This window comes from Ruditapes philippinarum, unplaced genomic scaffold (genome assembly GCF_026571515.1).
Source record: "Ruditapes philippinarum isolate M1 unplaced genomic scaffold, ASM2657151v2 ctg3927_1_1_1_1, whole genome shotgun sequence".
Lineage (NCBI taxonomy): Eukaryota > Metazoa > Mollusca > Bivalvia > Venerida > Veneridae > Ruditapes > Ruditapes philippinarum.
In genome coordinates, this window is record NW_026858629.1 from 54,694 (window position 1) to 70,948 (window position 16,255).

A 16,255-nucleotide genomic window follows, 5' to 3' on the forward strand; every position below is an offset into this window, starting at 1 on the left:
TGATGCTTGAACAAACTCGTTATTCTTTCAGATATGTATTTTTTATCTTTGAAAAAACAAGTACATCACGCTTATTGCTTGTTGTTTAATGAAAAACTGCAGATATGATATGGCGTGCTGTTTAACATAGTTAACCAGTTAACCTTTATAAGAAAGAGACAATCACTTTAATTCTCTGTCTTTACCGAAATAAACACAAATCTATCCAAAGTATGCTGTAATGCAGATGTCCGGTTCAATTTAGCGAAGAAAATCAAGCTTGATTGCTGATATTAACCATTGGATCTTCTAGATTTCATGGGCACAGCACAAGGTAAATAGTAAATTACAATATAAGCAAATCCTGTCATATATTGGGATTTTATTTTCAACTTGTTTATTCACTGACTACGCAACATTACGAGTAAAGAGTTTTATTTTCAGAGTACTCATCAGAAACATTGAAGAAATTAAACACAAAAAGAGATTTTAAGGTAATAAAAATATTTCAATGATGGAGTCCATGTACATATAACAATAAATCAAAACAATAGATTGCAAGTCGTATTAGAAAAACATAATATTTGAAGATACATGTATTTGGATCAGTTTGATTATTGTTTTTGTCTGACACATACGAAATTAAATAGTTTCTGTAAGAACATATGTTGCAATATTCAATACGAGAGTCGGTTCAAATGTAATGAAAAATGGTCAATAAGTAATGTAATAGTTAACAATTTTCTATTTCTGTTTCAAATAATATTCTCCATCGCCATTTGAAGCTCACTCTGATTAAATTAATATATATTATTTGAAACGAAGTAAATTGTTGATTTACAATAAAATCAACTTTATAGGAATAAATAAGGTTACTTTTTTGTGCTGTAACTCATCTGGGAACCAGGAGACATGGTAGCTTAAGTTTAAAATATCCATGCAATATCGAAACGAAACTGTATGTTGAAAGCCTGATGACAATAATAGGTAGTTTGATATAATTTAGTCACTTTTTATTCGAATTGGCTTCAGAAGGAAATTTAATTTAACTTTGATACCTCCCTTTTTACAAAGTGGCTATAGTTTTTTTTATTAATGAATAGTTGCCTTCATTCATGGACAAAACAGTCCTTGGGGATAGACCTTCAAGTTGATCTTGGTTCATAAATGACCTTTACATTCCAGGTCCAGTTATTGATTTTTTAGCTCACCTTGCACATAGTGCGTCCGTCCACATTTTATTCAAAGGATATCTTCTATGATACCACAAGGCCAATGTTAATGAAACTTGGCAGGAATACTCTTTGTATTACGCTCTATCAAGATTGTTCATAGCATTCTATTCCATGCTAAACTTTGGTTGCTTTGGCAACTAAAAGAAAACACTTAAATGTTCTTATACTTCAAAATGGAAAGGGCTAAAGCTTAGATATTTCTCACAAGGCATTAGCTTGTTGGTTTCTACAAAGTATATTCAAATTATGGTCTAGAGTTGAAAATTGGTCTCTGTTTTGGGAGTTAAAGGGGTTTTTTATTGCAAGGTTATATAGACTTTCTTTGTAGGGATAAATTGAGATAGTGTATCTTGTATTTTTTGTCTCAACAGACATTGTTATAAAGATTTTTCTGTTAAAGTATTAGAAAGATGAATAGGTTGTTGAATGTGAATATCAATTCAAAACAGAGTCAATCAGAAAAGCACAAATTTGAGAGCTACAGTGAAGATGATTTCCCTATTCAATAATGGGTTCTTCCATTAATTTCGTAACACCATCACTAAGGAGACTGTGTCATTTCCGAAAAACAATGTAAAATATTTCGGTTCTTGACAATGACTTGCACATTTTATTGTGTAAAATATTTCACAAAGAAACGAAAGTGAACAAAAAATGTTGTTGTTTTTTTCACAAAACTTAGTGATTAAGATAAAAGCTTAATTTACAGTACGGATATTATTTTTATAGCCTTCCGGTTTGCGGGAAAAAATCATACATTTCAAGATACCTTTTTAAGATGAATTTTTTCAATGAATGAAACTTTTATTGAAATTTATGAAAGATTTCGATGAGACAAAATGTGTACATCTATTCTACTTTAAGGACAGAGGCAAAGTGATGTTTTGGGATACGAACGCTGGTATTAGCTTTGCGTATGCAAATGAGTACCAAAATATTTTGGTATGCAAATTAGGTGGTTCGAGGTTACAATATAAAATGAATATGTCATAATATTTCATTCTTAGAACAAACATAGAATTTAAATCAATAAATAATACATTTCAATTAGTCCATTCAACAAATTTGCCTCAGAAAACATCTGTATCAATCTGACCTCGAGATGAGATTATAAATAGAACTAAACCGAGAGTATGACAAAATGGCCACCATGCACAAGAAAATTGACAAATTTGGTAACATTAACTCGTATTTTATAACAAAGAAGTGAAGATGAATACAATTATCGGTGTGCTTCGTTAAAACAGGTATTTTGTTAACTATTTGTGAAATATTAAGGCATGACATTCAGTATTTATGTAAATATCACCTCCCGTGTTATGATTTCTAAAATTATACATGTACACATGTGATATTGACCTCAATAAATGTAAGCGAAAATGGAACAATTATTATGGTAATTATCCATTGTAATTATCTTTATCATTGTAACCCCTTTTGCTAACCAATATAAGTATTAGGATACATCACTGCCTGACTAATAACGCATCTCACTCCGACTCAGTTGGATGTTATAGTTCACGTTCACAGAAACATAAAAAGATACTTCTTATTTTTAATCAATGCAAGTGAAATAAAATAAACAAATCATGATAAGTATCAAATGATATTGAATTTGTTCTCATCGCCATATGAAGCTCACACTGATTATATTACGCTTATACCTTTTAGTGTAAAATTGAAACGAAGAACAATAACTACAAAATCAACTTTTTAGGAATACATGTATGTAAATAACTTTCAAAGTAACGATCAATATTAAGAGCACAATCAATAAATCGTCCATTTTTTTCAAGTCTTTGAATTTTCATCATATTGTATAAGTAAGATCCCTTTTTGAATTAAAGTTAATGCTAGTATTTGAGCAAAGGTATGAGAAAATATTTGATTTGTTCCTTTGTGAATACGGTTTTAGGATTTTAATCATAATAGGCTATAACGTTGAATATTGCAATTACCTAAACATGGGCCATTGGGAGTAATACAATGAACACCACATGTACATGACAAAATGGTATATTTACATAGGTGAATATTTCAAACACAAAATTGAAAAAGAAATATACAAAAAGATTAAATCAAAATGGAAATAAAAACGTAGAGACTTAAGGAATATCTAGTCCCTAGGAAAACAGTGACACGAAAAATTTGATAATCATTAGGTTATATAAACGAATATTTGTGATAAGCGTAGTTGTTTATTCTCAGGTATACATAGTTTTTGCTTGTTCTATGCATATTTAGGATTTCAGCTGATCTCCACAATCGATTGGATGTTGGTCATTTCACACGCACATTTTGACATTCTTAAGTGATTTCAAATCATGGCATAATGCATATGTTCTGATTCATAGAACGATTGCACCATTTAAAATGATAACGAAGTAAGTGATAATATATATCAAAAACAAAACTTCTGAATACTTTTTGATAGGCATTTAACAATAATAAACATATACCTGTTTAAATATCAAGAAAAAACAAACACAAGACTACATTTTAGAACAGCGTTTCATCAACGTTATAAAAGTCAGATTTTTTTTATAATAGCAGAGAAGGTAATGCTCCACATGAAAATGTCTTGAATCTTAGCGAAGTTTTGTTATGTTAAAGTCACACGGTATGGAACTTGTACAAAGCAGTCCTCCTGCTGTATTGATCTCCTCTTGTACCTTTCATGCTTACTTTATATCCTTTTTTAGGTGTTGTTACTTTGCCTGTAAACATAGTACCTTGCTTCATAAGTGATGTATCTCCTACCTTAATTTATTGAAGATAGGGTGCTGAGATACGAAACTTAATTTCAGTGTTACAAGGGAGGTATCCCCTGAGAGGCTCATGCAATATGCATTTTTCAACGGACGCTGCTTCATATTCAAGTGGGTATTCATGGGATTCGTCTGAAACTTCAGTACATTCGAAATTGTACTCCACTACCTGTGGTATGCTTTCATCTCTATCATCCGAAGCAAATTTTCCAAATATGGTTAACTCGTACATACCCGGCTTTCATGGATGAACATTATTATGAAATCTTTAATAATATACTTCTCAGAAGCTATAATGACTACATTCAGGTATCACTGGAACCTATGCCTAATCAAATGTTACTTATACTTATATAGATTTATATTAACTATATTGTCCAATATTGCATTAAACTAACATGGGCTACAGGGATTAATAAATTAAAACGTCACATGAATGAGTCAATTTCCTATTACTAAATTATATATTTGTGTAATAAAGTTGAATAATTGCAAACACAAAATTGAAAAAGAAATAAACAAAATGATAAAATGCAATGGAAATTATAGCTTTGAAACATATGAATACAAAAGTATATAGTATCCTTGGAAACAATGAAATTAAAAGTTCGATAAAATACACCAGGTTAATGCAAGATATATGATAATATGTTTAAGTAGCGTCGTTATTTATTCTCATAGTATACATGTTTTTCTTGCCTTTGCTAAGCTTATATAGAATTTCAATTGATCTTCAGAATTTTACTAGATGTAGGTCATTTAACCGTCACATTTTAACGTTCATCATTTAATGTAAATTATGGCATACTGTATATAAGCTGAATGATTGTACCAATTATACTGTAAGTATAAGTAAGTGATAATATTTCATTGTAAACAATACTTCTGAATACTTATTGATAAGCATTTAATTATAACAAAAATATATATTTATTTAAATCCAAAGAAAGAAACAGGACAATTGATGAGAACAAGGTCTCATAAACACACAGAAAGTCAGATTGTCTATCATAGTTAAGAAAGCAATTTCCCACATTAAACTGTTTTGTATCTTAGAAATGTTATGTACTGTTGAAGTCACACTGTATAGAAATTGTACAAGCTGCTGTATTCATCGCCCCTTGTACCGTACATGTTTACTTGATATCCTTTTTCTGGTGTAGTTACTTTGCCTGTAAACATAGTGCCTTGCTTCATAAGGGATGTACCTCCTACCTTAATGACTTGTAGATGTGGTGCTGAGATACGAAACTGAATTTCAGTTTTAGAAGGGAGGTTTCCCCTGCGAGGCTCATGCAAAATACATTTTTCAACAAACGCTGGTCTATATTTACGTGGGTATTCATGGGTTTCGTCTGTAACTTCAGTACATTTGAAACTGTATTTCAATACCTGTGGTATGTTTTCTTCTCTATCATCCGAAGCAAGTTTACCATATATGGTTAACTCATACATACCTGGCTTTTGTGGATGAACTAAAATCTTGCAAACATCATTTTCATGATAGCCAAATGTTGCATTTCTTTGTTCTTTTAACCAGTTACCTTCTTTATACATTAATCTGGAAATGCACGTGATATCTTCTTTTCCATGACTTTTGAAAGTCATCTGCAATTCATTTTTCATTTCAAAATATGCTGTTGTATGACTTACTGCCTGCACTCCTATTTTGAAAGCCTCTGGACTGTAATTTATGCTTTTATTAAACTCTTCCAGGCTTATAGGTTTAGATAACAATTGCCATTTCTGACTTTCTTCCAAATTATTATCCATGTATGGAAAATGAGCTGAAACGAAGTGCTTTGGATCTGTAAGGAAGTAGAAATCGTCAAACTCCTTTTTAAAGTCATTTGTTTCACTATCAAAGTGACCTGAACCAATTGTACAGTCTACAAGGTACCATTGCCCTTCAAGTTGGACGGCATTCCAAGCATGATTTGTTTTCGAGTTTAAAGTGAGTTGTTTTGATGGTGAATAGCCATAGCATTTGGCAAATCCAGACAGTTTCTTTACAGGAATTCCAGCTTTGCTGTGAAAAGAAATATATTATATTGTAAATTTAAACATGAATTAAATGATTACTTAAAAGATCTGCAGGAATGACTGCTTATATCTTAAATCTAAGCTAAAGTCCAGAAATTGTGTCAGTGAAAACCTTAAGGAAATGGGAAAATCACCAAATTTGGTACAAATAGGGAATAACAGAATCCCTAAGAACCCTCAAAACGACGAAATTGGAAATGTTGCAGACTCGGTTTGATTGATCCTGTTCATGGACGGTACATTATGTAATAGAAAATGCAAGTTACCGTTGTAACAAGTACGTAGAACATATAAGCCGAAAAATGTCCAATATGTAAAAAATTGAATTTCATGGGGCGCGTAGCGCCGGAGGGAATTCAATATTTTACTTATCAGTCAGTTTTAGTCTTATATTTTAGTTAGATAACTACTTATACGTACACATATCGTATTATATATCAAAAATTAGAAATAATGTATTTTTGTGCAAGACGTAATATTATACAATCTTCATATTTTAGAAATTATCTGTTTTACTTACAAAACCCTGTAAGTAGCCTCTTGATTGATGAGACGTCCGTGGCATGAAATTTTCGTGTTTTGGAATATGACCAATTACTGAGCGTTTAAGATAACTATTTAGTGACGCGGTGGTCAAGTCAACAATAACTGTGTAAAACAGTTATCATATTGTGTTTAATATGTTAAGTCAAGCAGGCTTGCCATATAAAGTACAATATTGACAAATGTACCAACTGTCGGTGTAACGCAGTAGGTAAAGTTGTGTGGTAATTTTTTAGTTACATATCAATGCAAGATAGCCGGGTTCGATCCTAAAAAAATCTGTATGATTATCGAGTAAGAATACATTTGTTCTTGTAAAGATTATTAGTGCAGTGTTATTTTCTATTAACTTCTCATTTCACTTTTGTTTTTAAATGTTGCTATATTTGGCAAGTTGGTGCAACCTGATACGGAATGCATACATGTACACATTCAGTCAAATTGTTTCAATTACATGTATAGTAAAGTTGGCACGAAAAACTTGTGCACTGCCCCTTAGTACTATGATTAGTATATATTACACACTACACATGATAAAAATCCCAGTATATCTAAATTATTCGATATTATAACAAAAATATATTCCAATTTATTTGCAGCTAAATGTAAAACGTGGAAAGAAAAAAGAAAAAAAAGGTTAGACAACTTGTGATGCTCGAACTTATGATAAAATTTAATTTGTATGTCATCCTATTGACTTAATCAACTTTGCCATGGAGACTTTTCAAATTCCATTGCTTATCTTTAATCATATTCATTTTTAAATACCCTATTTTACCTTTTTAGACAAAGGTTGTAAACGTTTGTGTACACAAAAAATGTACATTAACACAATGATATACACAAAATATACCAGTTACACAAAATGATGGACTTACACGCATACAGTAGACATCAATTTACATTGGGTATTTTTACAAGAAATAGAATAGTAAAAATACTATGCTCATCTTTGAGTAAATATTTTAATCGAAGAAATTTATTAAAACCTATGAAATTCTTACCGAATATGTCTGATTTAGATAAAAAAAAAGAATAATAAACGATATTGGAAGTCACGTTCTCTGATACAGGACAAGTAAAGTTGGTCTTTTCTTAAAAATAACTGCCAGTTTTTTAAGAGTTTTAAATATGACATTTGTGTGACTTTTTGTGAAGTCAAAACATGTTTATTTCATATTTACAAATAGACTGTGTAGCAGTTATCAATATTTTTTGATATCGAATTTGAGCATAGCATATCTTTAAACATATTACTTGTCTTAAAATTGTAAAATACGTTAACATGACAAACCGTTTAAAATGGCAAAACTGAAAATATTGAAAATATTGCCGGCTTGTAGTGAGTAAATCTGTTTATTAACGGTTGTGAAAGTGCGAGCACAACAGCTAAATGGTGAGCTTTTAACTTTTGAAGTATTAGTAGATGTGCATTGATATGACATGTTCATACTATTCGATAAAAACTGCATATGGACCCAAATTAAAAGAATGCATGTGTCCTTAACGAGAAATTTTGAAAATGTTGTTTGGTAAAACTCTGCTTTTTAGTACTTGGAATTTTTTTTCAGTTCTTCTCCTTCTAAGTCATTTCCAGTTAGATGCCTACATGACGTGACCAACAAGTGCTAATAAGGGTAATGAACATGCTGTATTGTTGGTTTCGGCTTTAAACACCCTTTCAATGCTAGTTTTATTTACATGTGTATCTTGTTGTTTTGTCTGGCTTGATTAATTTTTTCTCATCAGGTCCGTTTTGTATAATACATTTAGCAATGCTACAAATAACTGTCATGGCAACCATTTTAGCATATATGAAATTTATCTCAGGCCAAATATGTTCTTTTTGTTTGTCTTTGCATTCGTGCCAAAGTTTGGTGCTTTTCCCATTACTTGAAGAATATTGTCTTTTCCGTGACCAATTAACTAGACTTGAGATACACTCTTCTATATAATTCTATACATATGATACAAGTAGTAAGTAGAAAAGTTTTTAAGCATTGCATTATTTGTTGAAGAAGATACTTTTGTTTATACATGACAATTGTGATTATTTTTGTAGTAATAGTTGCTGTAATTGTTTTCATTAAACTCACCTGCATAATAACTCAAACACCCTGGCATAGCCTCCGCACACACTTCTGCCATTCTTCATCACTGATTCGGGATCATTTGGAGCTTTCTCCGCTCTTCCAAAATAACCGTCAGCATCATATCTAGAACAGATATTAAAGAAATTCTTTTTAACTATAACTTTTTTTTATGATAGAAATAATTGAAATATTTGAAAGATTATGATTATTTTGCTTTGTTATCGATATGTCCAATCTGTGGAATACATTGGCCTGGTAATAATGACTTTTAATAGATATTCTGACGATGAAGAGCATGCTACGTAAATAGAAATGTACATGTGCTTATAATACCAAAATATATAATGTTGCTTAATTATTGTGAATAATTTATCCTTTAGTTGTTCGTAAAATTCGGTTATTATCCGTCATGAACCGAATCTGCAATTTTCATGTAATTTTGTTGTGATTAATTCTTCCGAGGGATCACATTTTCTCCAAATTTTATAATTGACAAAAATTCTGAATAGACAAAAAAGATGTTGATGTGGAATATGGAAAATTGATACGAACAACAACCGTCCTATATATTATACTTTCGGAATTGTAATATTTATAAGATTCTAAACAGTTGATATTTACAACTTTGTTAGATCAACAAAATCATTTAGAGTAATCATTATCAAATTTGTAAAGTTTTACTCTATATTCTCGGAGCTCCAAACAAAAAAACCTCGAGCCAGCATTCTTGGATCTTTCGAAACTGATGACAAATATGCTACAAGATCTCCTGCAGAATTCCTCAAATGGCTTGGTGCCTATTTATGAAAATAATCATTCAATATTTAACAAATAAAAGAGAAAAAACAGAATCCCTTAAAAAAGCCTGTACTTGGCAAAACTGAAAAATTAAAAATGTTGGACGGTCGATTTGATTCAGTCTGTTCAGGGACGGTAGTGGTAATTGCGAGTTATCGTCCACACCCATAGCACCGGCTTACTCGGAACTCAACACATTTAATATGAACTGGAAATTTTTTGAATTTTGAAACCTCTGCAATTGTGTTAATATGGCAGTTATCATGGAAATCTTCAATTGGAAATGTTAATGCCATTCCATGAAAAGCTGCATATGGTTCCCAAGGAAAAAGCGCATTTCCTAAAGGAAAACATTCGCATCTCTGTTTATTGATTATAACTGTTTTGTTCAATTTTCAACTGACTCGTTATAGTTTAATGTATTATAAAATATTAACATAGAGTATGTGATGTAAATAATAATATATTCATGTACTATTCGTTCCTCATATATATGCTAATTAGTGTTCGATCTGCGGGTGAGGCGAAATTGAATCGTGACAGTTGATCGCAGACACTAGGTCGAATAGCCATTTGTCTCTCACCGCTAAGTTAGAAATTGGTTATTGCTTTTTATTTATCCAGAAAAGCGTTTTAGTTGACCGACCACCAGGATGTGACCAATGTTTGAAAAGCGTCGTCAAACCAGACAAACCAAAGAAAAACCATATAAGACTTGTTAGAGTTGATCATTCATATAGAATACTTAACCATTTAAGTCAAAATTAAAGAATACACCTGTTACTAAGCACAGACTTGTATAATTAGAATAAAGTGTACCATATATAAATCAAACCAACCTTTCTTGCATGTTGATCTATTTTTTGGTAATCGTTTTGCTCTTTCGCGCTGTTTTGATTCGTGTTCGAAGCTTCATTTGTGTCTTTTTGGCTAATCGGTTTCGCAGGATCATTAACAGTTTCTGGCTTAGAATTTCCACGGTCCATATTCAGCACCTGTTACGAATATGTGTATAATATTAAATCATGAAATTTTAAAAATGTATTTTTAAGTAAAATTGTGTGAGTTTACCAAAAGGAAGCAATATAGATTTAAAAAGCAGCACTCAAAACCAACGTAATTCGCCAAAATGAGGTCAACATTTTCCAAAATAGCCTTTACTACGTTGTAATATAGTGGAGATATTGTTATAAATACTGAAAAATCAATCATTAATCACACATAACATATAACTTATTAATCAAATCTTGAATCTTTTTACTTTTGTACATTTTCTCAGGTTTGATTTCATTGAAATATGTTTGCGGATCTGAAAGCAAGCATGCAGCTCTGTTCCAACTGCTATTATTTTTCTTCCTCCCCTATTTAAAAATTTTTTCAAAAAGTTTTTTGTTTTTAATATTTTTTTGTTATTTTTATTGCATTTTTTTTTATGGGGTCACAATTTTAAAAATCTAATTTGTACAATGTAAATCTTTATTGTTATCCCCAAAATTTTTTATTTCACTTAACTGTAATTTCGAAAAATTCCCCATTATTTTTATCATTATTCGCACTCCATTATTCATTTCTGATACTTTCAGCAAGATTTCTATTTAAAAATATGTGTGATAATAAATACTGCCGAGAGACGGCATATAGTAATCACTCTGTCTGTCCGTCCTTCTTTCCGTCCGATAACCTTGTAAGCGCTTCATCTCTAAAACTGCTGAGGGAATTTCAATGAAATTTTACAGGAGTGCTCGTCACATTGCCTAGTTATGCATAGTATCCTGATTATCCGCTTGAATTCTTTTGGAACAGTTATGGCCCCTAAATTGTCAATTTTAGAGTAAAAATAGCTTGTCCGCGCTTCATCACCAAACCCGATGGTGCACTTCAGTGAAACTTGACATTTTTTGTCATGATGCTTAGTTGTGCATACTCGAATATTGATATTCTGCTTCACTTTTTTGGCACAGTTTCGCTAGGTAATGGTTATTTTCGAGTATAATAAGCTTCTTTAGGTGATATCTCCAAAATAGCTGGGAGATTTCATTGAAACTTCACACGATGGTTTGTCACCATGCCTAGTTATGCATAGTATCTTTATTTTCAGCTTGAATGTTTTGGCACACATATGGACCCTTAATGGCCTTTTTTTTTTAGTAAAATTAGCCTGTCCGCGCTTGATCACCAAAACGGTTTGGAATTTGAGTAAAACTTCAGAAAATGTTTGTCACCAAGCCTAGTTGTGCATAGTATTTTGATTTTTCAGTAAATTAACTTTGTCCATCCTTTTCAAAAACCACTTGGGAAAATTGCAGTGAACATTTATAAATTTGTTTGCATAGTGTCATGATTTTTCAAGCTTAGTTGTGCATTGTGCCATGCCTTTATGCATGTTATTTTCGCACAGGAATGGGCCCTAGATTTGAATTTTTTAAGTTAAATTTGTTTAGACTGTTTCTTCTACACTTCTAGTGGAATTTCAATTAAATTGTAGGAACGATATTTATCAAAGGTCGTCGGGCGTATATTTCTGGTAATTTGGCATATATTGCGGATTTATGTCAAAGCGTCTTATTGGGGACGTAAGTCACTTTTCAGTGACAGCTCTTGCTTCTTCTAAACATGCAAAGTGAATTGAACTCTTTTTCTTTTATTATTTTCAGAAAAATATATACAAGCAAAACTTAAGAATGCTATTTATACAATTGTAATACCATTTATTATTGTAATAATTATGAACCCGAGCGAAAGAATATCATCAAGTCAAAACCGTTAACAATACTTAAATGTTATAAAATTGTACTTACTCACTTAATTATCTTAATAAATTAAGCCATAATATCCAAAATTTGAAGTCTTGAGTTTGGTTAATTTTGTCAAAGACTGACAAAAAAACAATGAAGACAGATATAAGACAGTATATGAATATGTTCTGAATTATTAAATTACTAAAGCGAAATATTTATGTTTTTTAACAAAGATAAGCTAATAAAATGTTCTTTTTATATCGAAATCTGTACCCAACACTGTTTACTATTCACCTTTTAAAGTTTAAAAATAAAGCTCAATTCTTGAAATACAAAAATAAATCAATTTCCGATTTATAAACTCTTTCCCGGTGCGTTTGCTATGTGTTATTATATGATATTTTTATCATTCAACTAGAAAAAAACCCACATTATTCAAACGATTTTGTGTTTTAATTGATAACTGTTTTGACATGTATATGTTAGAACAGGCCAGCATTTTATTAACTCGCTATTTTGAATATATACTGAAGTGTCTTGTTTGATGGATATCATAAAATGGCAATTTTATTTCACTTAAAAGGTATTTCAAAAGTTTTTTGTTATTCAAGAATCACTGACAACAAATGCATTCCTTATTATGCTTACATTATGTAGAGACTATCACTTTGTTTATTTTGGACGAACCAGTTACTCTGCTGTTTATGTATCGGTTAAAGTTTATTAGTACGTATATACAAAATTATATTGGTCAGACGCGACACGGCCGCGCGACTAATTTCATTTTGTCAATACGTATTTATAAATTTTAACCAGCATAGTGTTTTACATTATTTTCATAAACAGTCGATTTATTAGACCGATTCACAGTTTGCCGAATTACTAAAACAACTGTGTTACGATTAATTTGAAAAACTGCAATACTATTGGACAAAAATAATTTTAAACACTAAGGGGTAAATAGCAGTAATTTATCAAGAGACCGGTAGTTTCTGTTATTCAAGTTTAATCGCAGTTATAAAGGGGCAACCACAAAGCTAAATCAATTTAAAGTTTAAGTTCTTATTCAGATTTTATTTTATGTTCAAAAACATGAGTCTAGCGTTTCTTCAAATAATCATTTGATGTATTTATTATTTTAACACATTTAACATTTACTAAGCATGTACGTGCATATATTACTATAAATACAACACAAAGCTTTTATGAAACAAAAGTAAGTATGAAAATATGTGACTATGAAAGGGCAATTGACATGACGCCGCCTGTCAATCAAACTGGCAGGGGTCTTACAGATAAGCCAATCGGCGATCGTTATCAGTTTCACGCTAAGATGTCCGAGAAGTCCGCCATTTTCCTTATACAAGCTATTTGTATAAGACAATGGTGCAGCGGTATTTTTATTGAAATTATTTTGGTGCAGCAGTATTTATATTAAAATTATTTAGATTTTTTGTCAATTTAAAGTTATTAAAACGGTATATCTCAGTTACAAAATATCCTGACATATTGACAGATAAAGTCAGTTAGTTCATTTTACAAAAACAAAAATATCAGTAACTTTCTATGTATGAAGATAATAAGTTATATAGCAGGTACGAAAGTAAAAACTGGCTATACCACATTGCATTAAACAAGGAAAAAATTTAAACAAATACTCTATTCCTTCCCTCTTTACAATTATGTCAATTCATAATCACATAATGTATTATAAGGTCTCAGAATATCCAGATGATATGACTTTTTTTGGTCGTTTACAACATAGTGTCAATAAAATGTTGCAGTAGAAGAAAGTACTTGCAAATAAAATGAGAAAATATGCAATGAATATTTTAGGTGAAATTATCCTAGCTAAATATTTCGTTTAAAGCTCAATGAATTAAGATTAAGTATTTAAATACATCTGCTTCAATAACATCATATCTGATCACGGTTTTAATTTAAAGCCTAAGTCTGGTATATGCGAAACTTATTTTAAATTAATATAGCGTTTTATCACGAAAATATCAAATGTACAAATATACATATAATCATAATTATATCATACAACAAAGTTACGCAAGGGCAATTTTCTCATTTAATTTAGACAACTTATGCACAAATACATTACATACGAGTATAAGTGATTTCGTACATAAAACCCCAAAAACATTTGCAAATGTTACTGTTTTATTGATATTATCTATTATATGTTCCGCTACATCAATTTTAACTATCTTTGAATTTGTAAACTAAAATGATATTTTGTCAGTAACCTTGAAGTCAGCGAGAAATATAACAAGGTCTTTGCCAAACGTTTTATTCATAATCAATGTGTGAATTCAGTTATTTGTTACATCTTTAAATAACATAATACATTGAACAATTCAATAAAAGCATTAAAATTTTATATATACCAAATTATATAACTGTAAATTCTTTAGTCACTTAAGTGGCATGACAGTTTCGCGTAAACGTCGGTACCGTCTTTTGTCTAAGGTTCTGAATGACCGGGTCACGTGAATCAGGGGGCGGAGCAATCTCTTCTCTGGCGTACTGTCAATTAAAGTGGAGGCATGGGTGTCTTATTGACACATTTCTAGTTACTTTATTTTTTATGTTTTTTCTCTTATATTTTTGCTAATTTTTCTCTAAGTCAACAGCTACAGACTTGATAATAATGTTTTTTGAAAACTTACCAATTGTTAATGCGTTCAAGCGTTAAAAGTCAATCGATAATCAGCCGTGTAATAATTTGACACAATTTATCACAATTTGTCGTAAATGATGCATCTTTGAATTTTATTATAAGTGTGTATTGTATATAACCATATAAGTATGGAAATATGATCTTTTTATTACATTTACCTATAGATGTACGCTCTGCTTACAGGTCTCATATAATTCTAGTATAATGAATGGCGTATATACTTATACCAGTGTAATTCATTTTGATTGTGATATATGTGTTGTACATGTGACGAGACGAAAATAAACTATTTGAATTGAATTGAATTGAATAGAATAATAATGTTAAGAATTATAATTATGTAAAGAAATGAGTTGGAAGTTATGTCTTTTATAGGGCAATAAACTTACTCGTTCATCCGCATTTGCGCCCCTTTATGTACTTTTCGTACCCGAAACGTTTTAAAAGCATAATTGAAATCTGTATTTAAACTCGAAATATATTTTAAGCTCATTTAAAGACAGGAAAACATCTAGTTTTAATACCGCGAACTATTATTATATTATAAGTTTATAACATTTAAATTCTTGTTATTTACCTTTAGTCCCACAAAGGGTATAACCTCGCACATATCAGAGGATATATCTAGCGCTAGACTAATGTCCACGATTGCAGACTCTCTCTTTGGCTTATAACTTTGTCTCCATCAAGATCGGACATGATCACATACATCACCAACGTCAATTGTTTTTGTTTAGGTTAAATGTCATATGGCAGGTGCAACCGTGTCATATAAACACATTTCTAGTTTAATATTGTATAGACCTTTTCTAACTTTCCATCCTTTTTATCTCATAATCATTAGACTTTCAAAACTTGTATTTGGATCAATTTTCAAAAATTTTAAATGCATCAAATCTACATGTACATTTATAAAAATCGAAAGGTAAATATCATTTAAATATAAATTTTACTTACCTGTATCTCAGTTATTCACGACTGATCACTTATATTAGACTCTTCCGAAATGAAGAGTTCTCCCATATATAAATAAACTTAGTCTATATGAATAAGTGTCGTATTTCGTAACGATTAGATCAGATCGTTAAGTGTTTTTTCTCTTCCAAAAATAGTATGGCAAACATATTTACAACTCGCCTTTTTGATACCTTATTTATTATACATTATAAGGATAAGGCGTTTGTTTTCAGGACTGAATCATAATGTTAAAACGATCGACACCGACTGTTTTTTTTTAAATCATTGACACAAAATAAATGCAGGGTTGAAATGTAAAATGTATTTACTGATTTTGCAAATAAATCGTAGAAATGCATCGTTAATATCCACTTTTATTTTAAAAATGGAACGCAGAAATTTAACGCAACGT

General features: G+C 30.7%; 1 protein-coding gene across 1 annotated transcript; it reads right to left on the reverse strand.

The window, feature by feature from the left end:
- Positions 1-3,220: 3,220 nt before the first annotated feature.
- Positions 3,221-16,051, reverse strand: LOC132753781 (kyphoscoliosis peptidase-like). Its single transcript, XM_060744307.1, has 5 exons — positions 15,844-16,051; positions 10,299-10,454; positions 9,343-9,458; positions 8,665-8,784; positions 3,221-6,011 (listed from the first exon to the last, which is right to left on the reverse strand). The coding sequence occupies exons 2-5, from the start codon at positions 10,443-10,445 to the stop codon at positions 5,060-5,062; spliced, it is 1,335 nt and encodes a 444-aa protein (XP_060600290.1). The 5' UTR covers positions 10,446-10,454; positions 15,844-16,051; the 3' UTR covers positions 3,221-5,059.
- Positions 16,052-16,255: the final 204 nt, after the last annotated feature.

Coding starts and splice junctions, on each gene's coding strand:
- LOC132753781 (XM_060744307.1), bottom strand. CDS start 10,445: ATGGACCGTGGAAATTCTAAGCCAGAAACTGTTAATGATCCTGCGAAA. Junction 9,459..10,298: donor TAGATCAACATGCAAGAAAG/GTTGGTTTGATT, acceptor TTTCATAAATAG/GCACCAAGCCATTTGAGGAA. Junction 8,785..9,342: donor TGGAGCTCCGAGAATATAGA/GTAAAACTTTAC, acceptor TATCTGTTCTAG/ATATGATGCTGACGGTTATT.